The following is a 27,899-nucleotide window of genomic DNA, read 5'->3' as shown; positions in this document are numbered from 1 at the left end:
ATTTCCATTGTAAGTGCATCACTGTAAAGCAGATTTTTGCTTTTTTTAAAGAAAAGGAGGGACGAGTCGAAATTATTTTGTGGTTATCAACATTATGTTACAAATGCTGTCGATTGAGCTTAACTTGAACTGATCCCGGAATATTCCTCTAAAATTTCAAATCACCCAGAAACACTGATGTATGTATAAATACAGCATATTTATTTATAAAAACATTTTTTTTTTCCCCACAAAATATATTTGTTAAAATCATTTATGTACACAAGTAGGCTACTAAAAATGGGCAAGTGCATTGAAAAAGGTTTGCCATCAATAGTTTCACAAGAAGAACTAAATCTAAACAATATCATTTTGATAAATACAGATCGACTGCAATTCTCCAGTGTTAATAAAAATCTTTGTTCTAAACGGAGTGGTTATTAATACAATAAACTAATAGTGTTCATTGTCTCAAAGAGGCAGTTTACATGTTTTGTTGTGCTCCACTTACAAAAATATATCTTCATCTTTAACAGTACCAAAGGTATAATACAAATTTCAACATTGGTTCTTAAGCAGACCTGGTAGATGGTTGTAGATAATAATCAATATTTCCATTTCCCATTCATAAATCTGATATATGGCAATATATGTCAAACAAACATATGAAATATATGTTTATATATGGGTTTTCACTTGTACATACATGCACCTTATATTTCAAAATACCAAAAAAAAAAAAAAAAAAAAAAAAATGACTGTTTTCATTTATGTAATATATATTTTCCCAAAAAAACATTGGAATTTAAATATATGCTCAAATATATGTTCATATATGGCCGTATATCAGATTCCTGTTGACATTCTTGGAATTTGACTGGGGAAGTTTGTTTTATCAAAACAGTATTAAAGGACATAAAGGAATGGCACAAATCGCCACAACATATATTGCCCACAATTGCACTTATGAAAGTCCATCCAGCGGTTCTGACAGTTGTGCAGTTATTGAACTGGCTTATTTTGGATGTAATTGCATTGGGTCACTTGGCACTGTTGTAATTCTTGAGTCTCTTGATAGTGATGGTCCGTTTGGGGCGACCTGGGGATAAGTGCCTTGATCAAGCACACAATTCGCTCAAGTACCACTCATTATCTGATTCAAACCAACAACCAGTCGGTTGCAAGCCCAGATCTTCAACCACTGAGCCATAGCATCCCAAACCGCTGCCTGCCATAAGAGGCGTCCAGGCCATATTTACTCTCATAATCAAACACGAGAAAGTCAATATCGATCAAACCAAGTTGTAAAGTCCAGTAACTCTTGGTCCTCAGAGCTCAGGTGCTCGTAACTCCCTTCATCTGAGGAATAAGAGGAGTGTGGGGACTCTGGGTCTGCGGAGTACGCGTTGGAGAGCGTCGGTGACGGCACGCCGCACTGGAACGCGGCCGAGATCGCGTCGTGCTCGTCCAGCAGCTGCTGTAACGCGCGGATGTACTCCACCGCCGAGCGCAGCGTTTCCACTTTGCTCATCTTCTTATTGGACGCCCCGTTCGGGACGTGTTGGCGCAACGTCTGGAATCCCATATTGACCTGTTTGACCCGGTTTCTCTCGCGTTCGTTGCGTCGCGCCACCGCTACTGGCTGCTGTTGCGGGATGGTGTATCCCAGTCCGTTGAAAGTGAGTCTCCTCTTGCAACGCAAAAGCTCGGGTGAACTGGAGCGCTGTCTTTTCAGCACTTTGGTTTGACTCGCGGTCGCGCTCGGGAGCGCGCACTCTTGCAAAGTGATGGTGCATGCACCTTGCGTCAGCTGCGTTTGGGGGATAGTTGCACTATCCATCTTCTTGGTAAACCTTTTGGAAAGGTGCACCTGCACAAATCCACACTGTAATGACGCAGGACGACAAATAAAGTGTCGACGCGCGGCTCTCGTGCCCTTCGCGTGGTCGTTCGTGTATATTGTTGTCTGAGTCTCGTTCGCCCTTCGTATCAGTGGTCGATCTGATACAAAGTTTGGCAGCCCTCGGCTTTTTCAACACGCGTCCGACACCCCACCCCCTTTGAAGACGCACGCTTCTTGCGCGAGACTCCGCCCACGCCGGGTGATGCTCCGCGAGCCGGGCGCGTGGCTCTGCGAGCTCCATAAACAATCGGACGCTTTCACTGCGCCAGCACGCGCTGTGCGCTCATTTACATTCCAATATCTCCAATCTGAAAGCCCATTGGTGGATTCAAACGCTTTTAAAACTGAATGAGACAACCACAAAAATGTGCAGAATAAAAGGTGAATAGCTGTACAGATGCCTTTGAATACAACAAAGATTCTTTGCAAGAGTTCAGTTTAGATTCAGTTTGCTTTTACACACCTAAATATCCCATGGTAGTATATTACCATTGAAATATACAACATTTACACGAATTTCCAAATGTCTCTGTAGGCTATGGATTCCAAAAGTTTGTGCAAAATCTGATGATCATGTTATCCGGCTAGGATTTGAGAATTTTCCAAAGGACTTAAAGCAAGAAAATCTGACATTTTGTACAACAGGGTTAAAGGAATGTTCCGGGTTCAATACAAGTTAAGCTCAAGCAATACACTCTCATGGTGAAACCGTCAGGATTCGTACGACTTTTCTCAATTTGTCTAATTCGTATGATATCGTGCGACTGCACTCGTTTGAATACCTACGACTTTCACCACAGCCAGTGACGTCGCTGGACATCTTTTCATCTAATATGCGACAATTACTTGCTTCTGTCACACAACAGTTTCCTATCATGTTTACACACTATCCTGATTGGTTAAGTTTAGATAAGGGATTTGTCCTTAACATCTTGCGCTTACTTCCGCATTAGACATCTGGGAATTTGCAAGTGATGAAGTCGTACGAGTTTATGCAACATTGTGCCAGACCATACGAAATAGCCAACTCGTAAATTATGTACGACTTTTCATGAGATCAGGCTGGCTCAATCGTCAGCATTTGTGGCATAATATTGATTACTACAAAAAAAAAAAAAAAAATTACATTTCAACATCTCTCATTTTCTTTAAAAACAAGCAAAAATCGAGGTTACAGTGAGGCACTTACAATGAAAGTGAATTTGGTCCATTTATTAAGGGTTTAAACAGAAATGTGAAGCTTATCATTTTATAAAAGCATTTGCATTCATTCTTCTGTTAAACTCAAGTATTATTTGAGCTATATAGTTGTGTAAATCGTAATTTTTACAGTCAGTTTAGGGTTTTAGGGTTTGTTGACATTACATTGTAATGGCAACGAAGTTGTAAAATTGGCTATAACTTTACACAGAAAAGGTTAGTATGCGATTTTATCACACTAAAATCACGTTAACACGCTTATTGTTTATGTCTTGTGTTTATACTTTTGAAACCGTGAGTATTTCAGTGTTAAGGGATTGGCCCCATTCACTTCCATTGTAACTGATACCCAGATTTGTGCTTTTTTTTTTTAAAGAAAAGGAGGGGCAAATCAAAAATAATTTTGTGGTAATCAATAATATGCCACAAATGCTGTTTTATTGAGCTTAACTTGTGTTGAACCCGGAATATTCCTTTAACTTGGTCGATTTCACAATCGTACTTCCATTTGATTAGTGGCCTATAGTAATAGATTTCAGAATCCTCCTCGTTTTACATCATAACTTACCTTTTTTATTATTTTATTTATGTATGTTTATTTCCATAAACAGCCTCAGCTTGAACCTTAGTTTTCACTGATTAAAAAAAATCTTTGAGGCCATATAAAATAACTGCAAATGTTTGTAATATTTTCAATTATAGATTGTATATTTGTAATATTGTGATGTATAAATATAATACTTTTATATCAGTAAAGAGCATGATATAAAACAATGATCAGATTTATATATGGATTAGTCACGTCTTTGGATGTGTAACATGGTGGTCCCATGCTATATGTCAGTGTACCATGGTATTACCATCACTGTACGACCATAGTACTTTTTTTAAGGGTTGAAATTGTACATTTGTGCAAAGACATTTAAGTCAAACCTGACTAAAAGTATTTTAATAAACTTGTTGTATCATGATGATGATATATGTATATTAGATATTCTCTTATATCTCTTGAACGCTCCGTGGGGTCCAGGAATACACCTGATTAAGCCTTGACATGAAGACAAGATAATAATAATAATAGCGTCCGCATGCATAGGTTCAATCCAGATTGTATTGGTTTTAGGAGCACAGTAAATAGTGGCAGCTGAATGGTTAAGAATTGCTACTAAAGCAAAAGTTACAAGTTCAGTCCTAATAAATCAGAAAATAGACCACAGTCCATCTCGAAATCACCACTGAGCACTTGAACAAGACATTTTACCCCTGCTGTCTACTATTGTTTGTTTATCTATTTTCTTTATTGTTTTTCTATTTGTCTTTTTTTTAATGTGTATATATATATATATATATATATATATATATATATATATATATATATATATATATATTTATTTATTTATTTATTTATTTATTTTTTTTTTTATGAGAGCTTAAAGTCTCAAACCTGTGCTGTAGTCATGATTGTTCCTGTTGCTTACTGTTTCTTTAATTAAACTGTAACCAAAAAAAAAAACCTTGTACAACTATAAATATTAAGGTGGTAGGCTAGTAGTAGTAGCTGTAGTAGTAGTAGTAGTAGTAGGTTATAAAGTGGCATTAGCAATCTCCTCACTCCCTCTAGTGGCAAATAGTGGCATTAAAGCGTTTAACGCAACATGTCTTTGGCTCATACTCTTTCCTGGTCAATCATCAAATATCCAATCCAAGGATAACGCTAAAAAAAACATTTGTAAACGTTTTATTAACATACTTGTGAACTTAAATGTGTTGTAAGCTATTTTTTAAATATGAAATGACACGCTTGAAATATCCCTATTTCCTGAAAGACATCACTGAAATATGAATGAAATATCACAACTGTCTCTGTAAACCGCGGGAAAAAAATGACCGCGGGCCGTTTAACAGTCGTCAGACTGAGAAAGCTGTTGTGCTCCTCTTGCTTTTCACAACTAACATCACAGTACCTGTACAAGGTTACTTGAACCCCATAATCAAAACAAGCAAGTACAACCCCTCCCAATATTTATACCATGATCAATGGAAATATGTAAATGCTTCACGCTGCAACTCCCCCAATGTTCAAGTCAAATCTACCCCAATAACTCTCTCTCAGTCTCTGATAACAGTGAGTTTATGCGCGTGGAAAGGGGTCTGTTTTATTCAGTGGATATGTCTGGAGGAAGTTCTAGAACTTCATTACTTCATCTTTAAACCTGTTAAAGGTTTTATGATCACTGGGAGACAGGTGGGTTGATTATTGGGATTGAAATGATAAATGTGTTCGAAAATGTTACTTTATTTTAGTGTGATAAAATTGGGTATTTTTCTTTTTTTATAATTTTTTTTTAATTTTCTCCCCAATTTGGAATGCCCAATTCCCAATGTGCTCCAGAGGACGAATCTCAGTTGCTTCCGCATCTGAGACCGTCAATCCGCGCATTTTATCACGTGGTGTGTTGAGCGAGTTACCGCGGAGACGTAGGGCATGTGGAGACCCACCCTATTCTCAGTGGCATCCAGCACAACTCACCACACTCCCCACCGAGAGCGAGAACCACATTATAGTGACCATGAGGAGGTTACCCCATGTGACTCTACCCTCCCTAGCAACCGGTCCAATTTGGTTGCTTAGGAGACCTGGCTGGAGTCAGTCAGCACACCCTGGATTCAAACTTGCGACTCCAGGTGTTCTAGTCAGCGTCAATATTTGCTGAGCTACCCAGGCTACCCCTAAAATTGGATGTTTAATTTAAGGGTGTTACAACTCTTACCAGATTACAGCGTTGTCAGCGTTACCTTGTCATTGCAATGGAGTTGTAAAAATGGTTAGGCCTATAACTTAACCCAGATAAGATGAGTAGAAGATTTTATTACACTAAAGTCATGTCAACACTTATAATGTTTACTTCTTATGGTAATACTTTTGAAACAGTGAGTAGTTTAACGTTTATGGACTGGCCCCATTCACTTCCATTATAAATGCATTTAGTTTATTATTATTATTATTATTATTATTATTATTATTATTATTTTTAATGAATGAGTTTGAATCTTTTTTTATTATGACACAAATGCTGTTGATTGTGATTAATATTACTACCAGAGGGCAGTAACGTACAAGGTAAAAATCAGCTATTTCTCATAAAAAGAATGCTGTAGCTACCATATTATAGCCTCTATATATATATAACAGAACCAAATGCTTGAGGAAAAAACAACAACTAGTATTTCCACTAAAAATGGGGAAAGGTCAAATGCTTTGTTGCTTTGTCTTTTTGTAAATAAAAGAGATTAGCATAGGAATATCTCTTATTTAGGGAATCCATGTGGTTTGAGCAATGGCTTAGGTATTGAATAAATATGTTTTTGTTTCCTGCAGCCACAAGTTTCTCAAACTTTCTCTCAATTTTTCATGAAATCGAGAGAAAAGGGATGTGAAATCCCCTCATTGCTTCATTGAAAGTGAGGAGCACACTGTCAGCTGAATCAGGTCAACAGACTTAGGTACTTGGGGAACAACCACATGCCGGAAGAAAGCTCTTCCAAAGAGTTCGTAGAGAGAAGTGCACCCGTTTGAATGAGATTCATTTCCCTTTTCCACTGCTAGACGCACACATGTACATCTAAGTTCAGGTGAAAGTGTAGTGAATGTGCAGTATTTGATTCTATGATATAAATCACATCCTCAAATACACACACACACACACACACACACACACACAAAGCCTGTTTTAGCCTATTTTTAAGATTTACGCATTTCAGCCATGTTTAACAAAAATACACTTTTTAATTAAAGACTTCTCAATTCGATTTGATGGAATTTAGTTATGAAATTGTTAAAATGTTTTTTTTTTTTTTTTTAGTTATAGAGTGGGCGTGAAATTTAGGGTGTGGAAATCCAATTTAATTGCAGTTTAATTATTGTATTCAATAACATAAAACTGAAACATATTAAGCTCTATATTGGACCAATATGGATATGATTACACCTAACTTGTTTAAAAATGCACACGAAAAAAGACTGTAACATGCAGGTAAAAACTGCATAAGCCAAAGCTCAGCCCACATTTGTCTGTGTATTCTTTTTGTGAAATCTGATTTACAACCATACCAACATGACCTCATATCATTGTAATGTATGTAAAAGGGTGTGTAAAGTCACTAAAGAATTTCTCATTATATATGAGCGGATGCTGGTTTAGTGATTTTACACCACAGACTGTACATACACAAGAACTTTCCCATGTAGATTAGGCAAGATCTATGTTGCCACATCTGTTTTGGAGCTCATATTAATAAAAGACTCACAATAAACACAGAGCTTCTTACAGGTCACAGTATTTACAGTAATGTCAAACTGACTCTCAAATATTCATTCATAATTTAACCATTAAGTGTTGCATTTTGGTGTCCCCAAACATGGCCTGGCCCCTTGATTTTCCTTGTGACCTCCCCAGATGTGTCTAGTTCTAAGGGGGGAAATCTAGCATTATTTGTTTGCTGATGCCACCTGGTTTGATATTTTGCAATCTAATGCAATGAAATGCATACATTTAAACTGTGATTTAAGTGTCCAGATAAGTTTTGAGGCCATTTTAAGTAGCCTATATCCGCAAAAATATATCAACGCTAAAAAGCTATACTGTCTTTGTAGAGCAAGAGCAGTGTATGATGTAATGTATGTAATATGATGATGCAGTAAAATCAGTTAATGCAACGTCACAACTGAATAACATTGACAAGAGAGACTAGACTCCACCTTACCAGAAGGGGATGTCCCTTTAGAAAACGTCACAGTGTGTATAAATAAACAAGAGAAAGAGAAAACCTTTGAGTAAAACTGCTTCAGTGCGTGAAATCATGTCTGCAATGCAGAGGTAAGATTTATATATCACTGCTGATTAAAGATCAATAACATTATTATCTGACATTCAGACTGAGTCTCAAAACAGTTTAATCTGCGAAATAGGGGAGGTAAACGCAGCACGCGTTCTTGCGTTCAAAAACGAACTGGGACTGGTGTCTCGAGACGCGTTTTTAACTTCACACGCCGACTTAAAAATGCAACGCTTATGTCGCGAAAGGGTCCTTGCGCTAAAGATCTAGACGCAGCTTACACGCATTCATAGAGCAGACCGCAGATGTCTCGATACGCGTTTTAAACAGTTGACACGGCGCCTAATGACACGGCGCAATGGTCAAAGACGTCCGACTAGCGCATGTTTATATAGAAAAAACGTTTGGAAAAAACAGCTCGGACGGACGCAAAAAGGCGTTCGGCGTGAACGGCCCCTTACGATGTATGACAGGCAAGACGCGACGCATCGGACAAAGACCTATATCGGTCTGACGCATGTGTACATTAGCTTAACAAAACTAAATAAAAACAAAAACAAAATAATCTCTCTCTCAAAACATTATATAAATAAAAAATAATAGGCTAATAACGGAATGCAAGAACGCGTTCTGTGTAACGCCCCCCTTGTCAGCATTTTTGACCAGCTGAGCATATTTGAAAGTCGGAAATTCCGTATTATGCCCATATTGGCTATAATGTTGTCTAGGTAGGCAGTATACTGGGTTTTGAGACACAGCCATTGTGTATAGGCTAAAAAATTACTTTAATCAAAATGTTTTGCTTTATTGAAATGCATATGAAACAGTAGCCAGCTGGTAGGTAGCTGTGCAGTGTGTAAACCTCACTACCTTCGCCTGAAGAGGCGCACTAGCGACTGATGCTGGAGACTGTAGCCTTTAGCCTCCTTGTTAGTGTGCCTGCCTCCCATGCCGCCGGAGACGCTGGTTCAATTCCGGCTCAGAGTGGGTTGAGTAGGACCGGTTACAGTGGTGCTGTGACCCGGATGGGAGTGAGGTTTTTGGGGGGGGTGAGTGTAATAGAAGCAGCCTGTAGTATCCTTTAGCCTCCTCATTAGAGCGCCTGCCTCCCATGCCAGAGACGCCAGTTCGAATCCCATTCAGAGCGGGTCGAGCAGGAGTGGTTACACATATAAAAATTGGGCCAGATGTTTTGTGTATTGTGACTCTATAGTTAAGGCTATAAAACCATTTTTATTATTATTATTATTAGAAGTCTCAGAATACTATAGAAAATGCCAATTATTCATTTCAACCCAAATTGTTTATGCTTGTAGGCTTCCTGCCCTTCAGGGAGCCAGGCAAATCTCAAGTCAAGTGTTTGTGTGATGGTTTTATACATTCAGTAGACAGCTGTGTCTGACATATTTTGATGTCATAGAGGGAATCTCCTTTATTCTCCTGTTTTTTTTTTTGTTTTTTGTTTTTTAAGGGGCGCAATCTGCAAACCTCAGTTTGGACCGTGGCTCATAGAGCAGGTGGAAAGTGGGCTGTATGAGGGATTGCACATGATCGCAGCATCCAATGACACATTTCGGATCCCTTGGAAACACAACGCACGCAGAGACCTCGGGGACGAGGATATTAAAATATTTAAGGTAACTTCCTTATTGCATCACAGTCATCTCTGGACATGTTTCACTTCTGCATGAATGAACCTGTGATAGTTTGAGAATCAAAAAGGAGGCCGGCCCTTTGTATAAATCCTCTGACATCAACTAACAATCCTTTTTTTAAAGTAACATGGCAGCACTTTTTGAGAAGTCCACTGACCTCAGGGCAAATGTTATTTTTATAAGTTAGCCTATACAAGGTGTGAAATTGAAAATAAAAGTAGCTTATGTTATGAAGAAAAACTTGAAAATGCATTATTTGGGCCCTTATGTGTTGACAAATAGCAATTAATACATTTTCTTTCTATGGTATCTTTATGTTCATGCCCTTTTAAAGGGATAGTTCACCCAAAAATGCATTTTCTTACCCTCATGCCATTCCAGATGTTAATGACTTTCTTTATTCTGCTGAACACAATTGAAGATTTTCAGAAGAATATCTCAACTCTGTAGGTCTATACAATGCAAGTGAATGGTGAACAGAACTTTGAAGGTCCAAAAAGTACATAAAGGAAGCATAAAAGTAATCCATATGACTTCAATGGAGACGACTCCCCACCCAGTAGGTGGCGATATGCACGAAGAATGCGAATCGACAAAAACTAAATAATACGAATGTGGAAGTAAATGTGAAAGTGGAAATTTATAGTAAAAGATTACATGAATATTAAACTGTTTCTTACTCACACCTATCATATAGCTTCTGAAGATATAGATTTAACCACTGGAGTCCCAGATATAAGGCCCAGATATACTGCATACGAAATTGAAAAACAAACAGGTGTGACGTCATTTAGAACAAAATCTGGCCAAAAAGAAGGTGTTTTTGCATTCCTTTCGGTGGTTCGTTACAGCTCGTCGGGCGAACTTTTAGGAAAACTTCTAATCGGCTGCTAAACACCTTCTTACTGCCATTGGTCCACATCATCACCTACTACATTGTTTAAATTTTTCAGTCAGTTTTCAACATGAACACACCGGCGTGTAGAGTTATTAGCGAACTGGTGCAAATGTACCTACATCAGTATGATCGTTCGCATAGAGACATTTTCCAAGACCATGTCATGTGATTTGTTTGTTTGATTGTTTGTTTAATTAGTCTACAAAAGGAATCAAATATACTCAAATACTCTCAAGTGCCCATTCACTGATGTGCCATCTGCCACGAAAGCCATTCACACATCTGCCCAAAGTAAGATATTTCACCATTCTTTTGTCTATATTATGAACATTAACACATTTATATGCCCAACATTGCAGTTGTATCAGTGTCATAATAAATTACAATACCAGAGTGTAATCGGCTCATGTTATGGCCTCGTATAGCATGTTAGCGCATTAGCGTCATACACTTACATTGTAAACAAGACAAATTAAACATTATCTACTGCATTTACGTATATTACTTTAAATCATCATTGAGTGGTCAAAACAGTTTCTTTTATTGTTGCTACGTGAATTCTACTCATAGAATGAGGCATAATGGCATTGATAACACATTTTAGGTTTTATATGTACAGTGCCTTGATAAAGTATTTGCCCCTATACTGATTTCTTCTGTTTTTGTGTATATCTCATACTAAATTGTTAAAAAAAATTCAAACAAAATCTAACATAAAACAAAGGCAATCTGAGTAAACACAAAATAGAGTTTATAAATGATAATGTTATTTATTGAAGCAAAAAAAAAGTTATCCAATACCAACTGGGCCTGTGTCTAAAATTATTTGCCCCCTTAGTTAATAAATCACCAAATCTATGAAACTGCATTCATAATGGGGTTCAGCTGGACTAGACACACCCAGACCTGATTACTGCCAGCCCTGTTCGATCAAATAAACACCTAAATAGAACTTTTTCAGCAACATGAAGTTGGCTAAAAAGTCTCACCCAGTAGCACACTATGCCAAGGTCGAAAGAAATTCCAGAAATTATGAGGAAAAAGGTGATAGAAATACATCAGTATGGGAAGGGTTACAAAGCTATTTGAAAGGCTCTGAGACTCCATAGAACCACAGTGAGAGTCATTATCTCCAAATGGAGAACACTTTGCACAGTAGTGAACCTTCCCAGAAGTGGCTGACCTTCCAAAATTCCTCCAAGAACACAGCGACGACTCATCCAGGAAGTCACAAAAAATCCAAGGACAGCATCCAAGGAACTACAGGCCTCTCACGTATCAATAAAGGTCACTATTCATGACTCCACTGTCAGAAAGACACTGGCCAAAAATGCCATCCATGGAAGAGTGGCGAGGCAAAAACCACAGCTAACCCAGAAGAACATTAAGGCTCGTCTGAATTTTGCTTGATCTACAGTCAAGCATGGTGGTGGTAGTGTGATGGTGTCGGGAATCTTTGCTGCTTCAGGGCCAGGGCGACTTGCAATAATTGAGGAAAACATTAATTCTGCTCTCTACCAGAAAATCCTAAAGGAGAACGTCCGGTCATCAGTCCGTGTGTTGAAGCTCAACTGGATTATGCAGCAAGACAATGATCCAAAGCATAGGAGTAAGTCTACCTCTGAATTGCTCAAAAGAAGCAAAATGAAAGTTTTGGAGTGGCCTAGTCAAAGTCCTGACTTGAACCCGATTGAGATGCTGTGGCAGGACCTTAAACAGGCAGTTCATGCTCAAAATCCCTCCAGTGTGTCTGAACTAAAGCAGTTCTGCAAAGAAGAGTGGGCCAAAATTCCACCACAGTGTTGTGAAAGATTAATCTCTAGTTATCGGAAGCGTTTGGTTGCAGTTGTTGCTGCTAAAGGTGGCACAACCAGCTATTAAGTTTAAGGGGTCAGTTAGTTTTTCACACGGGTGATATAGGTGTTGGATAACTATTTTGCTTCAATAAAAAAAAAAATATATATATATATATATTTGAAAACTGTAGTTTGTGTTTACTCAGGTTGCCTTTGTTTTATATCTCGTTTGAAGATCTAAAATAATTTAATATGAAAAACACTAAAGCTGTCAGAATTATTGCATTAACGCATACGATTAATTAAAAACGTTTAACGCGGCAGATCTTCCGTCAGTGATAAAATGATGGAGAAAACACTATTTGATGTACAAAACAAGCCCAGATGGGACTTGTGATAGAAATCAAGTATTTTTCATCCTTTGTAAGGTGCATTTTAATTAACACAGAAGTTCACAAAATCTTAACTATCACTAAAACGCAGAATGAGACGTTTTTGTTTGCAAGCGCATTTCATGGTTAGTTTAAAGCGGTGCACGATACTGGCGTTGCCACTTTGACGTGAATCATGAACACAGCTTTACAATTGCTGAAGGAAAGCGGATAGCCACAGTCTACCGCCAGATTAATATTGTGGAGGATGAGAGTTTAAGGGATTTAATGCCCATTGCAATAAATATGCAACCTATGTGGGGGACTAGTTCTTTTATTTAGTTGAACTCCCAGTTAGACTTTGGGAAACGTTTAATGTTACTTGAATTGGGGCCTGGGTAACTCAGCGAGTATTGACACTGACTACCACCCCTGGAGTCGCAAGTTCGAATCCAGGGTGTGCTGAGTGACTCCAGCCAGGTCTCCTAAGCAACCAAATTGGCCCGGTTGCTAGGGAGGGTAGAGTCACATGGGGTAACCTCCTTGTGGTCGCGATTAGTGGTTCTTGCTCTCAATGGGGCACGTGGTAAATTGTGCGTGAATCGTGGAGAATAGCATGAGCCTCCACATGCTGTGAGTCTCCGTGGTGTCATGCACAACGAGCCACGTGATAAGATGCGTGGATTGACTGTCTCAGAAGTGGAGGCAACTGAGACTTGTCCTCCGCCACCCGGATTGAGGTGAGTAACCACGCCACCACGAGGACCTACTAAGTAGTGGGAATTGGGCATTTCAAATTGGGAAAAAAAGGGGATAACATTGTTTTTTTACTTGAATTGGTGCTATTTTAGTGCATTTCTATCTTTATACTGTGGAAGTCTTGTTTGGAAAATGTTAATAAATCATTATATTGCTACATATTTCCTAGGATGGAAATAACGGCATTTTGACAAGAAAAGAAGTATATATAGTGTCAAATTTCAACACTTTTAAAATCTGCGATTAATCGCGATTAACTACAAATATTATGCGATTTAATCTTAATTAAAAAATTTAATCGACTGACAGCACTAAAAAATGCACAAAAATAGAAGAAAACAACAAGGGGGCAAATACTTTTTCATATCACTTTAGCATCCCCATATTTAAATGTACTTCTAAACGCCTTCCACAGCGTGTGGCGGGTGTCGTTGCTTGGCTGTTTAGAACTTCTTTTTACCCCTGAATGAAGAATGAAGAAGAACGTCTCCGGAAGTATATCGGGACCTTAACGGATTACTTTTATGCAGCCTTTATGTGCTTTTTGGACCTTCAAAGTTCTGGTGACCATTCACTTGCATTGTATGGACCAACAAAGATGAGATATTCTTCTAAAAATCTTCGTTTGTGTTCTGCTGAATACGGAAAGTCATACAAATCTGGATGGCATAAGGGTGAGTAAATGATGAGAGAATTTTCATTTCTGGGTGAACTATTCCTTTAAGGGTTGATGTGTTTGCTGTTGGTGTAGGCTACTTGGCCCTGTTATTGCTGCTTGTTGCTATATTTACACATTGATATCCAAAAGGTTGTAGGTTTAAATCCCACAAGGCATAAAAACATCAGCCAGACTAATTAGTAAATTAGTAGGACCCACTTTATATTAGGTGGTGTCTTTAAATAATATGTACTTAAGCATTTATTACAATGTACTTATTATGTACATACCTGTTGTTACATTGTACTAACCTAACCTAACCCTGCATTTAATTATATTTGTAGTTACACTGTTACACTAACCTAACCCTAATCCTAAACTTAACCCTACCCCAATACTTACCCTAAACTCTAACCCTAATCTTACTCCTAAATTTACCCGTACCTCAACCTCAGTAGCAGCAAATGTGAATCTTGAGAATTTTGCAGAACAACATGTAGTTACACAATAAATACATTGTATTGTATGTGTTTTAATGTTAGTACATATTAGTTAAAGACACCTAGTATAAAGTGGGACCAGGATTGTAATGAATTATTGTACATAACGTGGACACTATATGTAAAGTATTACCAAATTATATTTTGCCCTGTTACAGGAATGGGCTGTGGTTAGTGGAAAGATCAACGAACACCCTAATGATAAAGCGAAATGGAAGACAAATTTCCGCTGTGCACTTCACAGTCTGAAAAACTTCCAGATTGTGCATGACAACTCAAGAGATCCAGATGATCCTCACAAAATCTATCGCATTATCCGCCCTCAAAGTGAGTTAAAGTGATCGGAAAAAAACATGCACACTTACACTTGAAATCAATAAGCTGCACTTGTGAAAATTGGATGATTAGAAAGTCTTTAGCAATCTTTTATTTATTTATGTTTTTCAGATCACCAAGAGACTCAGAGTGTAGAACCAATTCAACAGCAGCCCATATTCATTGATGAGATCTACAGTGCAAAAAATTACATGTCTCAAGAAATGGAGGTAATGCCCAAATGTATGATTCACTGTAGATACTATATGTGCACAATAAACAAGGAGGCTGTCAAAAAGGCTATATGTTGAGAGAAGCATAATACTACTATTCCTGCAGTATATAGTATGCTTAGTCTACTGTTTTACAGCAGTGTTTCCCATTAATTACCTAGACTGTGGCGGTCTAATTTGTCCCTTCACAGTTTCACAATGAACAGAAAATATTTTTACACTTCTCATAATAACATAATAGATCTCTAACATTGTGTTTTGCGCCCTTGCTTAGGCAAAGCATCTCTCACTCCCAGTCAGTCAGCCTCAGCCCCACCCCCGCTGTATGCGCGCATGCTCACACACAAACACACACACACACACACACATAGAAACCGTTAACGTTATTACCAGCGGCTCTGACAATGTAACTATTTTCAGCATCTGAGGAGCAAGTTCAACACAGGTAACCACTTTTGCTTCATTTCTTTGATAGCTCACAGGGCTTGACATTAACGCTTGTCGGCTTGTCTGGGAGAGTGGATTTTAAAGGGGCAAGTGAAAGAGAATTTTACTTGCCCCACCGGACAAGCAGACTGATTAAAACGTCAATAACAAAAATAACCGCCTATATTTGTGATAGCCTAGGCCTGTGTCACTTATTAGAAAGTTAATATTCTTATTCTGCTGTTGAAAGTAATCAAGAGCATGTAATTTTATAATTCGCTAGCGATCTAGTAACAGCTGCGCCCTGTTTGATTGACAGGCGGCATAAGTGTGTGTGCTGAACATGCGTGCTACGAAAATGCTTGCACTAATGCATACCTGAAGGGTCAAATAAATTTAAAAATTCCACCAAAATGCCCATCTTGGTGAGGTATTCATGTAAACACAGAGAGTGATGTCTAAAGTGAATGTAAACAGCGGAGAAAAAAGCAGATTTGTATTAAAATGTCGGACTTGTAAGTATAAATGTAAGCTAATAGACCTGCTGCCGTCTAGTGTGTCATTATAATAATCAAACAACCAGAACAAGAAAACAAGAAAACACTCACTGCTCTTGACTGAGTAACTTTAGTAGCTTTAAAAAGTATTAATGTATTATAATCGTACAGTGAAGACCAGTAGTAGTCTTATGTGCATTTCATTCTGATGGTTCCTTGAATAATTGAAACTGCTGTTAAAAACTTTTAAAGCTGTTAAAAAAGCAATTAATTGTCTTAATTTGTTTATTATGTATTATGTATATATTAATCTATTTCAATTCATTGCTGTTTTTTATTGTTATTTTATTACTGACTGTTTTCTGGTCTTGAATAATTACTTAAGAACTTGAAACCATTCTTCCATAATTAACATATTAGTTAGTGTTATTATTTGTTGTGGTTTTGAAGCTGGTATTGAGAATCGTCAAATTTCACTACCGACTACTGAAAGTTTAGTATTGTGATAATGTATAGCCTTTATTGCACATGGTAGATCTTGTTGCAATAACATGATGAAAAAGTAGATCTCATTCCATAGAACTATGATCACCCCTGCTGTAAATGATGATGATGGTGGCTTTTTTTTATTTGACTACCATACGTAACATAAAATAATTTTCATATGACAATATCCTCCTCCTCTACCCAGTGCAGTTTACATTACTGTAGCAGAGAAGTGAGTTCATTGCATAGGTACACTATTAGGTTGGGCATCGGTCATAATTTTAGAAAAATATACAACATAAACTTTGACATGTTACTTGAGCATGTAACTTAAATGTCCTTTTTTCTCTCCGGACAAGTAACTTTTTTACTCGGACAAGTGAATGACCAATTTACTTGCCCAGAGTACAAGCTTAATGCTTAATGTCGAGCCCTGCCTCAAATATATGCTCTAGTTGATTTTGTGTTTTGACCATTTGTGAACTGCGTTAAACTCTGTCTTGTTTATGCTTTGTGGGTGTGACATCACCATTCATATCAAAACAACCAGTGTGTTTATTATTTAATTACTGCTAGAGCACAAAATTGTTTACAAGAGCACAAAGTTCTTCATAGATCTAGCCTCTTAATTTTGCTCTTGAAAGTGCACCAGATTGATGCATTTAACTTTAAAATGTACTACATTTTCTTACGGGGAACCATGCCCCTGGACCCCACTAGAGGGTCCAAGGTCCACCCACCACAGTCTCACAAAATCCTGTGGGAAACACTGTTACATTTCCTCCAATGAACTGGAAGTAATACCAGCTGCAATCTCTTTCTTGACTCATTATTTGATCAGACTGCCAAAAGGTTAATTAAAATGGAATGCTAAATAACCATATCTATTACCAACAAGATAACTGGACGCCACTCACATGCAACGTAATGAGGTCATATGACAACAGTGTATTTTCCTGCTGTCTGAAATGTTTATTGTTACATACTGTAATCCCTACTGTTTCCCTTGCTATTTTTAAATAATAGTATGCAGTATACAGTGTATACTTTGCAGTATTCAGTAAATAATATGCTAGTATTCCATTCCAAACATAGCAAGATTAACGATAATCATTTTTAGATTTAATTTGATCTGTATAGTTATGATAGATCATAGTTTTTTCTGTAATGGCATACATGTAATGACAACATACAATATTAATTAATGCGTAAGACATTATACATAGTTTTATATGTGAATAAAATGTGTCATTGTCTTGTGTCTGTAACAGCAGGACTTGCTCAACCAGATGGATACTATGGATCTAAATCAACATTCAGGTAGAATATTTTTTTTATTGCTAGTACAACATGGTATTGCCAAGTTTCCTTCCATGACAGGAAGTGAGGTTGATTGCATTTCCAATAAACTGAACGTTTTCTACTTCATAGAGACCCAACAATGGGAAACCTACTCCCAACAAAACATACAGACCACTCCAACCAACTACTTTGACACCCTCTACTCCGGTGTGCATTGCATGCAGAATAACACACCTCCTCTACTCCAGCAACCCTACACTACAGGTAACTCCACAAGCACTGTTGACATCATAACTAATCGATCTGTGATGTATAGCCAGCTGATCATTATCGCAAAATCCACAAAGACAGGGTGATCAGGACTCTGGCGCAAAGTGAAGGGGTCTTGTATTATCCTTAAAACAGGGATCTTCAACCTTTTTCAGGTGATGGATAAAGAGACGGAGCAGGGACCCCCAGTTACATATGTTATAACATTTAGTGCTGCATCTTAAGCCTGGCCTATAATGAGTGTATAGTACCATATTAATGTATTTTTATACTTTGTTATGATGCTTACATTGCAAAGCCATTGAAATTATCATTATTCTTGTACATTACATTGAACTTTCCCAGAGCCTATTTAGCCTGAAGCGCTTCTATTAAAATGAATGGGAGAAACTGGAACACCCAATATGGCAGATATAAAAAGGGAAGTCCCGCCTTTCAGGTAAAATAACCAGTCACCTTTTAGATAGAGGCATCTCATCAGTCAGCTTGAGAATGTGCATGCGCATTTGTTGGAGCAGCCTGACAATTATCGTTTTTTAGCTTTATCTGAGCTTAAGAAGCACAATTAATTGTCAGATTTGACTTCTGATTTGAAGTATGTTATTCTATCGTAATCTTGACCAACTGTTTTGGAGATTTCTGTCTTTCCTCATTTAAGTAGATAGGAGTTGTCCTTTTATGCCGCTTGTTTACATAGTTGCAATGGAAGTGTTTCCAAGATGGCCGCCAAGTGGACTGATATGCCTTAAAATAGACTTTGACTTTACTTGCAATTGAATTTACTTAAAATATCAGTTAATTAAGGTGGGACAATGAAACATTTAGGTGAACTTTATCTTCTTAATTTCAGCTTTGGTTGTAAAGTAAACATAATATGTTTTTTTTAAATTATTATTAATATTTTCACAAAAATTACTCCCCTGCAGTATGACCAGCTACATGGTGTCACAGTCTGTCTCCCTCATTTTCTTCATTTTCTTCAAGGACTCTTATTTTGAAGTTTTCCACTGGACTGCATTTCCCATTGTTCACTGCCCTAATCACTTCCATCTATTCCTTATTACCCTCACCTGTATTCCATTCCCTCATTTAGTTCTGTGTATAAATACCCTCTAGTTTTCTTCATTTGTCAGTCCTTGAAGTGTCACGTCGTGTTAATGAAGTGCTACTTTGTGTGTAAGAAGTGTTACGTTTAATAGTTTGTTTCCACTCCAGCGAATGTTCTACTCCAATGATAATAATTAAAGGATTGAATGAATCTACTCCTGCGTCTCCTCTCTTCCTCTTCCACTCCTAGACACCCAACATTACACATGGCCACTTAGTTCTTAATAAAATAAATACATTACCATGAAATGTTGGTATAGTTAATAAAATAAAACTATTTTATTATCTTGCGTGAAGATTAGCTTAAAACTCCCTATAAGAAAACTAGTCCATACAATGTAGAAACAATCGGCCCTGCAATATGATGAACACAACAACTATATTACAATATTGATTTAGATGTTATTAATAATTTTTCTATGGACTACATATTAAGCTATAATGTATTAAGTTCTCTCTCAGTTTTCACTCTTTGTCGCTTTTTGGTGTGTTTGTTCTTCTGAGCTATATTTTTATCTTCTTTATTCCCTATAAATCTCCACTTCACTTCCACATACTTTTTTTTTTTTTTGGTTATTAGCATTCTTTGTGCATATTGCCACCTGCTGGGAAAGGAGGAGAATTTATAGTAAAAAAGGACTTGATCTGTTTCTCACCCACACCTATCATATCACTCTGGAAGACATGCATTGAAAGGACCTACAGAGCTGAAATATTCTTCTAAAGATCTTTGTTTGTGTTCAGCAGAAAAAAGAAAGTCAGACACATCTGAGATGGCACTAGGGTGAGTAAATGATGAGAGAATTGTAATTTATGGGTGAACTATCCCTTTAAAGGAACAGTTCACCTCAAAAATGAAAATTCTATCGTAATGTACTCATGTCACTCAAACCCGTATGGCTGTCTTTCTTATACAGAACACAAACAGAGATTTTTTTTAAATTGTATTTTATTTTTTTATCCCCTTTTCTCCCCAATTTGGAATGCCCAATTCCCACTACTTACAAAGTCCTCATGGTGGCGCGGTTACTCATCTCAATCCGGGTGGCGGAGGACAAGTCTCAGTTGCCTCCGCTTCTGAGACAGTCAATCCACGCATCTTATCATGTGGCTCGTTGTGCATGATACCGCGGAGACTCACAGCATGTGGAGGCTCATGCTATTCTCCACGATCCACACACAACTTACCACGTGCCCCATTGAGAGCGAGAACCACTAATCGCGACCACGAGGAGGTTACCCCATGTGACTGTACCCGCCCTAGCAATCAGGCCAATTTGGATGCTTAGGAGACCTGGCTGGAGTCACTCAGCACACCCTGGATTCGAACTCGCGACTCCAGGGGTGGTAGTAAGTGTCAGTACTCATGAGTAACCCAGGCCCCCCAAACAGAGATGTTTTAATGAATATTGCAGAGCATCTTCTCATCATCAATGGATAGTGACTCATTTGAAAGCTAATAAAAGTGTCATAAAAGTAGTCCGTGCAGCTTGTGCATCATATTCCAAGTCTTGTGAAGGCCTACAATAGGTTTTGGTGAGAAATGAAGTGAAATGTAAGTAATTTTTCGCTATGAACACTATGAGAGAAGTTCACAATGGCACGCAAGAACTGGAAATGAATTGTTGTATAATGTTGTATAATGTGTTATATTTTCTTTAGTGCACGCAGAGAACCTCCCTTCCATCTACGACCTTGAGATCTCAATCAGCTACAGAAGAACGGAAGTTTTGAAAACCCGCCTGAGTTCATCACTAGTTCAGTTTTACTACCAGTGTGACCCATCTGAGCTAAGAGGAGCACCCATTCGCTTCCCGAACACTGATAGTCTAATTGACCTCAAACAAGTCCAATACACTAAACGCATTCTAGAAAGTATCCAGAGAGGTCTGCAACTGGAAATATGCCAGTATGGCATATATGGCTTCCGTCAGGATAAGTGCAACGTGTTTGTCAGCACCAGCGATCCCAACAAGATCCAGAACCCAGAGCCCAAAAAACTGCATCAGAACTTCAGGGAGCAACTCCTGAGCTTTGAAAAGTATATAAAAGGTATGAACTACGAGATGTTTACTAAACGTACTAAGCAATCTCAACATGTACTTTAAAGGAATATTCCACATTAATTACTTTTAACTCAATGGACAGTAACCGTAGTAAAGTACCACAAAAGGTCATTTTGACTCATCACTTAGTTTGTTAAAACAAAGATAAAATTCAATGTAGCAATGCATTTACAATGGAAGTTAATGGGGCAAGCATACAACACAGCAAATAAGCATTTAAAATATGCATCTTATTTTTGATAAAGGTCCATATTCTGATTAAGCCTTTATTCTGAAAATTTGAATAGTGTACATGTAGTTGCATAATCTGAATAAACAAAGGTATGCACTTTTCCTGCTATTCTCTTCTGGAAGTGCTCACTCTTGCCATTTATCACACTGTAATTTTAGACAGTTGTTTAATCAAGCCATTAAAGGAATATTCCGGGTTCAAAACAAATTAATCTCAATCAACAGCATTTGTGGTATAATGTTAATCACCACAAAAACTGATTTGGACTCGTCCCTCCTTTTTATTAAAAAAATTAAATAAAATCTGGGTTACAGTGATGCACTTACAATGGAAGTCAATGGGGCCAATCCATAAACATTAAAATACTCACTGTTTCAAAGGTATAGCCACAAGACATGAGCAATATGCGTGTTAACATGATTTTAGTGTGATAAAATCGCTTTCTAACCTTTTCTGTGTAAAGTTATATCCAATTTTAAATCTTTGTTGCTACGGTGACATAACACCATAAACCCTAAAACCCTACAATGACTGTAAAAATGACGATGTAAACAACTTTACAGCTCAAATAATACACAAGTTTAACAGAAGAATGAACGCAAGTTCTTTTATCAAATTATAAGCTTCACATGTGTTTAAACTCTCCAAAAATTGGCCCCCATTCACTTCCATTGAAAGTGCCTCACTGTAACATTAGTTTTTGATTTTTTTAAGAAAAGGATGAACGAGTAGAAATTTATTTTTGTGGTAATTAACATTATGCCACAAATGCTGTCGATTGAGCTTAACTTGTATTGAACCTGGAATATTCCTTTTAATTTTCATTATTTTCCTTACAATAACACAAGATCGCAATGAATTGCAAAAAAGTAGAAATTATACTTAAGTATAAGTATGGATACTGAGTGAAAATGTTACTCAATTAGAAGTCTAAGTATCTAGCCAAAAAAAAAATACTTGATCACATTAAATTGTATTTAAGTATTAAAGTAACTTTTGTTCTAGCTAGAATGAAATCAAGACAGAAGATTGTATGAGAGAGGATGTTGTTAAATTCGATTTCGCACAAATATTTAAACGTATCCAAAGCACAAATTAGATCCAGAATTCCGCCTCAGCAGATGGACAGAACTCCCTATAGCCACCATGTGACACTCCATTTGAAATGATGACTTCTGGTCTCTCATCTGTCATTTGTCAGATGCAGTGAAAAGGTGGCTTCAGTCCAGTAAGATGAAAGAAAATGATGTGCAAAAATGTAACAAGTACTTTTCAAGTTTAAATAAAATTGTGAGTAAAATGTAAAAAAATTCTCTGGAAATATAATTAAGTAAAAGTACAAGTATTCTGTTTAAATTGCACTTGAGTAAAGTAAAAATCCCCCAAAATAATACTAAAGTATAATACTTTTTACTTTACCTGAATATAGACCATGCTTCTTTTAATGTTTGTATAATGAACTTTAAAAATACACGTCTAATATCTAATATTACCACACATACTGTAATCAGAATATGACTAAAATTCTGATTAATACCGGAATATTCTTGTGCATGTCAGTGGAGTCATTGGTTCAAAAGTATAAACATAAATTTAAAATATTACACATGATAGCATTAGACTGATTTAATACAATCATATATCAGCTTTGTCTGTGCAAAGGTACATCTAGCCTTTCATCTCATGTCATGACTATGTAAATGCAGTAAACCCAATACATTTCAAATGATATTTACACAAGGATATGAGGAACAGATGTGAAAGTGCATTTTTCTTTTATTTTTAAATACTAAAGAACAAGTCGAAATTCTTTCTTTCGGAGCATGTAAGCGCACAACACTGAGGCCAGTTGTGGTCTGATTAACACGTATACATGCTGGACGAAGCCAAGCTACAACCGCATTATATAAGTCTGTTGGTTTGACTTTGTGAAAATTGTACTGGATGATTTCAGCCAGACTAAAGCATTTACATTACATTTTAAAAATACAAAATATTGTTTTAGTCCAGGGCTGTACAGTTTCCCTCGCATTTGCGTTAACAATTCCAACATGCGACAACAATTTTTAACCCATCCACATGTGATAAGTGCCATTTCAGCCTTTGAGGAGCATTGCAACAAACAACAATGCACAATGAGTCTGTTGTTTGCTTTGCTATTGCCAATTCTCAATCTTTATCGGGTCGCAGTAATCAGTGTTGTGTGTAATCTGATTACAGGGTAATTAATAACTGTAATCGAATTACTATATTAGCCAAAAAAGTAGTTTAGCTTTTTACATTTTAAATTCTAGTCATCAAATTACTGACTTTCAATTAAGTTAATTACTTTTTAAGTACATTACTTGGGTTACACAATTCTAAAATAGGATTTATGTAGAATTTAAAACATGGATTGCAATTCTCATTAATTATGTTATGTACCTGTTTATGTTTCTTTGACAGCTGAAGGGTGTACGCCTCCTAACAATGAAACGAAAAGGAAATATAGACTTTATTTTGAATTTGTTGAGCAAAAAAACAAACATTTTCTGTGAAGTGTTTTAGAAAGTAACTTAAAAGTAAAGTAGTAATGTGATAACTTTCTCGATGAAGTAATCTGCAGATTAATCCAATTACAATTTTGAGAAGTGTTCAGTAATTTGTAGGGGTTCAAGAGCCTGCGTGCAAAAAGAGACCATCAGAAACTGATGCGGTCAATAAAAACGTGAGATATTGTTCTACCCTCTATATCTGTGAACATCTAGTTTGTTCAGTTTCCAGAGGACGAGCTGAAACAGTGACGCTTTTTGCATGTTTATGAGATTGAGAGAAATACCATATTTAGTCTGACTGAAAGTGAACTTTTGGATGTAAACATGTAAAGTGCATGTAAACGTGCTGACTGTGGCTTAATGTGCCAGGACGATTACATTAAGGCAATGCATGTTTCCCAGCAGCCTCTAATTTGAATGTCAACCTTTGTTTCAGATCTAAAGGATTTCAAAGAGAACAAATGTGGGTCTCCAGATTATACCATCTATCTGTGCTTTGGGGAGAAACTCCCTGATGGAAAGCCTTTGGAGAAAAAACTTATTGTTGTCAAAGTAAATATCACAAATATACAATATCTCTAAAGCTGATTCATTGTGTTGCCTGTGTTAAAGTGTTGTAACTTGTCTCCTTTCCACTTTGGACAGGTTGTACCTCTGATATGCCGTGAACTTCACGAAAGAGCTCAAATGGAGGGAGCGTCTTCTCTTCTAAATGACAACGTTAGCTTGCAAATCTCCCACAACAGCCTTTTTGACCTTATAAATTCTTTGGGTCTGCCTTCAATGGACTAAATCAGCTAGTCATTTGACATTCCTTTTCTATCTTTAGATATATATAAACACATTCATGTTGTTACTGAACTTTCCATTGGTAATTTACATGGGGCATTCTTAGGTGATTTCGTAGGGGCTTGTTCGTTTTGTATTTTGCAAGGTCTGGTTCATTCTGCTGTGTAATGTTATTTGAACTTTATGAAGCTATATTGTTCAAATTAGCATAAATGTAGTGTGTTAATTACATTTTTCTAATGAGGGCTGAGACCTCATTTTCATATCCTGTCTTCTAGTGAAGAGTCTTTTACACTTCGCCCAAAGGGCTGCATTTTTATTGCTTCTAGTCTATAGCCTCCTCTATGAATGAGATGTCTAATAAGTTTGGTGTCATATTAAGACATTAAATTAGCTTATTTTAAAACTAGTGGGTGACTGATAAGGTTTTTTTTTTTTATTGGCTGACACCGATGTATGATACTCTTCAAAAGCGTGCAAAAAAACGTGAACATATCACTCCAATTCTAGCTTCTCTTCATTGGCTTGTGGTCTTTTTTAGAATTCAATTCAAGATTTTGCTGATTGTTTATAAAGCTCTTAATCGACAAGCCCCATCTTATATTTCTTTCCTTATTTATTTGCATTCATCTAAGTCTCTCGGATCTGCCAATAAGGCTCTCCTTTATGTCCCACAGTCACGTCTTAAATTTGCAGTTGCTGCTCCACACTTATGGAATCAATTGCCACCTGACAATAAGTGTGCTCCTTCAATCTCTATCCTTAAATCTAGACTTAAGACACATTTTTGCTCTTTGGCCTTCCCTGGCTATTAACTTATTTAGTAATTGTTATCTTTTATTGTATTTTATAATTGTTTTTGTACAGCACTTTTGTCAGTGTATGCTGAATTTAAATGTGCTTTATAAATAAAATGTACTTACTCTAGGTAGTAGAAACAAAATCGGATGATCAGATAAATAAAAAAAAATGATATTGATATTTAAAGTTTTAATCATTTAATTTAGTTAAAGATTACACAATTCCATTCCATTTGACAGATTTGTTTTGAAATTAATCTTACAAATAATTTTTTTTTTTTTTGTGTGTGTATCAGCACATCAGTTGAATTGTAAAACTATCATACCACTTTAAAAAAAACATGCCGAAATGAAATGTATGTTTTTATCAAATAAAGTATTTAATAAAATTATTTACAAACAGCAAAGTGGATCCTCCAATTCACATCAAACATTATGCATGATACATTTGATGCCATCAGTTTCACACAGGACAAATTTCTCTTTCCTGTCAAAGAAAAACCATTAATCTGGTGCAATATGTCACAGGAAAACAGGCAACGCATTTTGTACGCCCCCGTGTGAGATGCACCCATAGTTAAACAAGTCAAAAATTACAATCCACTTTTCAAACATTTTTAAATGTCATAATTAGTGGAAAACCTTCTGAATTACACTTTTCAACCAGCATTTTTTATCTTTAGCTTTTCTTATGTTTCATTAAATCATTAGTAAGGCATAAAAGGAAAAAAAAAGTTATACATTTAAGAAGCATCTCCATTTAAGGCAAACCATAAAAAGTCAAGGGGTTTGCTGTTCAGGAGGCCACAATAAATGTCTCTGCCCATTTTGATGGTTCATTTTTATTTTTAGGTGTTCATATACGTGTCTGAATTCACAAAGTTTCCAAAAACAAAACAATATCAATCGGGAATACAAGTTGGCAAACACATTCAGTTGACAGAATTGAGGAAATCTGCTATACACTTCAGTACAGCTTAAATATACAAGTTCACGTTTTTCATTTGAACAGAAAAGTACATTACAGTTGTTCAAGTGTTATGGGACAACCATCCTCTATTTATTTTACATAACCTTATCAAATTAAGCCATTAGAGGAGAGTTAGGTCTACAGCATATTTTCTTGTTTTTCTCAAGTTAGTAAATTAAAATATTTCAAAGAACTCAAGTACACTGCATTGATTCCAAAGTCTCATAAAGACAAGAACTCATCATGATAGTTTTAACATGAAATCTCGATTCAAATGAATATTTTTTTTTGTGATATCACTATGTCCCATACGTTTTTATGATTCATGTACAACCCTGCTGATGTTCAACAATGCACTTACACACTACAGGTTCCTACAGATTTTCCTCAAAACAATGCGCATATTATCATATAACATTACATTCTCTCATTATTCATTGAAAATAATCGTAATAAAAAAAATGTCTTACTACTTTAAAGTCAATATTCAATATGTTCTCCAGGGTGGACCATTCTAGGTGAAAATTGATGTTCACTGGATTCAAGCCAAAGATGCAAATCACAAAATCTAAAACAGTACTGGTAACTGCTGCTTTAAAGGATTTTAAGTCATGTTCCAGGTTCAACAGAAATTACGTTTTTTGTTTGTTCTTACAAATTGTAATTAAATAAGTTCAAATTATTTTCTGAGTTAAGAGCTAAACATGTATTGAAACCAGAACAATCCTTTAAAACCCACACATTCAAAGAAGTGTTATTACAGCTGTTATGTTATATCGAGGAAATGGCCTGTCTGGCAACTCGCACGTTTTGTTGGATCAAAAGCTTAAAATATCAGAACTCAACATCCAAATGAAGACTTGTTTTAAACAATGGCAAATGTATAGATTTTCACCAGAACCTCTTTTTGAGACACGCACAGATACTTTCTTTACAAATGATCTTTACAATCAAAAGAAAACATACACACAATCAAAAGACAGGTTAATTTGAAAACTGATAACAAGACTTTAGAGCCCTTAGTTTCCTTTTTTTGATGTAGGAATTCACATTTTAAAAACAATCAAATCTAAAGCTATCCAGTTCATTGCTAAACATATTGTCTGAACAGGATGTGACCCTTGGCCTCACACTGAAGTTTGGACGTCTTTGGGGCCATCTGTATGTTGGCTTTGCCCCATTTCCTCTTTCCTGTGTTTCCTTGCATGTTTATACTTATCCACGTAGGCTTTGACCAGGTTAGCTACCTTCACTGGGTTGATCTCACCACTCTTGCTATGACACACCTTGTAAACACGGCAAACAAGACGTGTAAAT

At 36.7% G+C, this 27,899-nt stretch overlaps 3 protein-coding genes across 5 annotated transcripts in view; 1 reads left to right on the top strand and 2 right to left on the bottom strand.

Moving 5' to 3' along the window:
• Positions 1–231: 231 nt before the first annotated feature.
• On the bottom strand, positions 232–1,966 carry LOC127435831 (achaete-scute homolog 1b-like). The gene has a single exon (XM_051689578.1). The coding sequence runs from the start codon at positions 1,817–1,819 to the stop codon at positions 1,262–1,264; it is 558 nt and encodes a 185-aa protein (XP_051545538.1). The 5' UTR covers positions 1,820–1,966; the 3' UTR covers positions 232–1,261.
• Positions 1,967–7,892: 5,926 nt separating this feature from the next.
• On the top strand, positions 7,893–27,684 carry irf7 (interferon regulatory factor 7). 2 transcript variants are annotated; one of them, XM_051689569.1, is made up of 9 exons: positions 7,893–7,959; positions 9,390–9,555; positions 14,714–14,882; positions 15,003–15,100; positions 17,784–17,832; positions 17,944–18,078; positions 20,854–21,243; positions 24,460–24,575; positions 24,669–27,684. In XM_051689569.1, the coding sequence occupies exons 1-9, from the start codon at positions 7,943–7,945 to the stop codon at positions 24,813–24,815; spliced, it is 1,287 nt and encodes a 428-aa protein (XP_051545529.1). In that variant the 5' UTR covers positions 7,893–7,942; the 3' UTR covers positions 24,816–27,684. The 2 variants fall into 2 exon arrangements, with proteins under 2 accessions (XP_051545529.1, XP_051545530.1); XM_051689570.1 differs by having other exon boundaries at positions 17,787–17,832; positions 24,669–25,835.
• The window catches only part of LOC127435824 (PHD and RING finger domain-containing protein 1-like), a 32,570-nt gene continuing 30,640 nt past the window's right edge, over positions 25,970–27,899 (bottom strand). For both annotated transcript variants that reach the window (XM_051689559.1, XM_051689561.1), the window contains exon 18: positions 25,970–27,868. In XM_051689559.1, the coding sequence (XP_051545519.1) occupies positions 27,710–27,868 (159 nt within the window). In that variant the 3' untranslated portion in view covers positions 25,970–27,709. The remainder of the gene's footprint in view (positions 27,869–27,899) is intronic.

Source organism: Myxocyprinus asiaticus, chromosome 46 (assembly GCF_019703515.2).
Source record: "Myxocyprinus asiaticus isolate MX2 ecotype Aquarium Trade chromosome 46, UBuf_Myxa_2, whole genome shotgun sequence".
In the NCBI taxonomy this organism is placed as follows: domain Eukaryota; kingdom Metazoa; phylum Chordata; class Actinopteri; order Cypriniformes; family Catostomidae; genus Myxocyprinus; species Myxocyprinus asiaticus.
Note: the sequence above shows the minus strand (reverse complement) of the source record. Positions and strands in the feature narration are given on the sequence as shown.